At 38.1% G+C, this 2,058-nt stretch overlaps 1 protein-coding gene across 1 annotated transcript; it reads left to right on the top strand.

Moving 5' to 3' along the window:
• Positions 1–58: 58 nt before the first annotated feature.
• xcr1b.3 (chemokine (C motif) receptor 1b, duplicate 3) lies at positions 59–1,848 on the top strand. Its single transcript, XM_016453745.1, has 2 exons — positions 59–251; positions 613–1,848. The coding sequence occupies exon 2, from the start codon at positions 618–620 to the stop codon at positions 1,650–1,652; it is 1,035 nt and encodes a 344-aa protein (XP_016309231.1). The 5' UTR covers positions 59–251; positions 613–617; the 3' UTR covers positions 1,653–1,848.
• Positions 1,849–2,058: the final 210 nt, after the last annotated feature.

A 2,058-nucleotide genomic window follows, 5' to 3' on the forward strand; every position in this document is an offset into this window, starting at 1 on the left:
TGCGCTCTATCACTGTATTAAGAGGTTTAAGAATATATAGTGGAAAATGTTATTTATATTTTATTCAACAATTTACTTTATGATGAATGTATCTGTTAAAGAAGATATGTGTTAATGTGTTTGATGTAAATAAGTGGGCTGGACGTTCATGTGACTGAAGGAAGAAACACGCAGAACATGTATGATTTCTTCAGTGTCTCTATGAGAGACAACAGCGATATTTTAAGGAACAAACCACCACAACAACCAAGGTATTTCTTGTATTACATTTTTCTTTCATATCTCTTTGTTTGTGGGTATGCATGCGTGCATTTCTGATTTCTAATAATTAAAAAATGTTTAAAAAATATATATATTTTTAATATTTTTATTATTATTTACAGTAGCACCATAGCATTTGTCCAAATGAATCATGTGTCAATTTCCAAATCATCTGAAGTCAAACGGAACCTTTATATAAGGGATAAGTTTGTATTTGTTCCCTAAAATCTGTTTACACTTTCTGTTCCTCACACAAAACTATTGCATGGCTTCAGAATATTTAGAGTTTTGTCATATAGGTCAGTTTATAGTGCATCATTTTTAACATCAATTCAATCGGTCTTTCTACAGACGACATGATGCATGGAGAGACTTTGCACGAGGTCTCCAATATCAGCTATGATTATGACTTCAACTACACATATGAGGATTATTATCCTTTGGTTACATTAGAGGAGGAGAATTTTTCGTTTAGGATCATCAACGCCATTTGCTACAGTCTCATCATCTGCATCAGTCTACCCGGAAACAGCTTTGTGCTTTGGGTGGTCTTGAAGAAAGTGGCTTTGAGCAGCTCTGCTGACTGCTTGCTCCTCCATCTGACAGTGTCCGACCTCATCTTCACCTTCACGCTGGTTCCCTGGACCATTAATCACATCTGGGGATGGATTTTTGGAAATCTGGCCTGCAAGTTGTTCACCTGGTACATCTTTTTGGGCCTGTACAGCTACATGATGTTCCTCACAGTCATGACAGTCCATCGATACGTGGCGGTGGTGTATCCGGTGTTCGCTTCATCTGTAGGGAATCGTAGCAGACTTTACACGCACATCTCCTCTGCTGTGGCATGGTTGATCTCTGTAGGCTTCAGTCTGCCTGAAATGATCTTCTCTGAAACTGTGGACGGTCCTGATGGTGTATTTTGTGTTCCCAACTATAACTCAATGTTTATGGAGTTGTTTGGATACTTCTCTCAGATAATTCTCTTTTTCCTGTTGCCATTCCTGGTTATTGTGTTCTGCCACACACGGATGGGATTTGCCATCCTTCAGAGTCGCATCCGAAGCAGAAATCACGCCGTATGTGTCATCCTAAGCATCGCCGTGGGATTCTTCATCTGCTGGGCGCCATATAACATCTTCCTCTTCCTCTTGTCCTTGAGGTCTTTAGGCGTTTTTGCATTGAGGGAAAGTGTTTGGGAGATCATCTACTGCATCACTCACATTCTAGCGTATTCCCACTGCTGTCTGAATCCACTCGTCCACATCTTCGGAGGGAAGAAGTTCAGGAATTACCTGCCATGGAGCAGAGGTTTCCGTCGGCTCTCGCAGAGGTTCAGCACGCAAACATTCAGCAACCCGAGCAGCTTCTCGGGCCAGTTTCATCTCTGATCGTGTTAAAGTGTCATCATGACGTCATTTTGTTGAGGCTCTAAAGTGAGTCACGTGATGTTTACATTGGCTCAAAACATTCTCAGGATGTTCAGATGAATAACTGATGGATCGTATAGTTTTTATTCATCAACAATCAAACCAAAAAACATGCAAGAGTGAACAGAAATTTTAGAATGACAAAAAAATTAACAAAGCATGCGCCAAATTCTTAGAAATGCAATTTAAATTCATTCATGTTGGTTTCATACATTAAAAAAAAGTTTAAGTGGTGTAACTATTAAGTAAAAAGTAATATATTTTCCTGAAAACATGAATTAATAATACACCTTAATGAATGAAAACTCCTTAATAATTATTTGCAAAAAAATATTTTAAAAATATTTTTATTTTTTTCTGACATTAT

The sequence above is a fragment of the Sinocyclocheilus anshuiensis genome, unplaced genomic scaffold (assembly GCF_001515605.1).
Source record: "Sinocyclocheilus anshuiensis isolate Anshui unplaced genomic scaffold, SAMN03320099.WGS_v1.1 scaffold2181, whole genome shotgun sequence".
Classification (NCBI taxonomy): Eukaryota; Metazoa; Chordata; class Actinopteri; order Cypriniformes; family Cyprinidae; genus Sinocyclocheilus; species Sinocyclocheilus anshuiensis.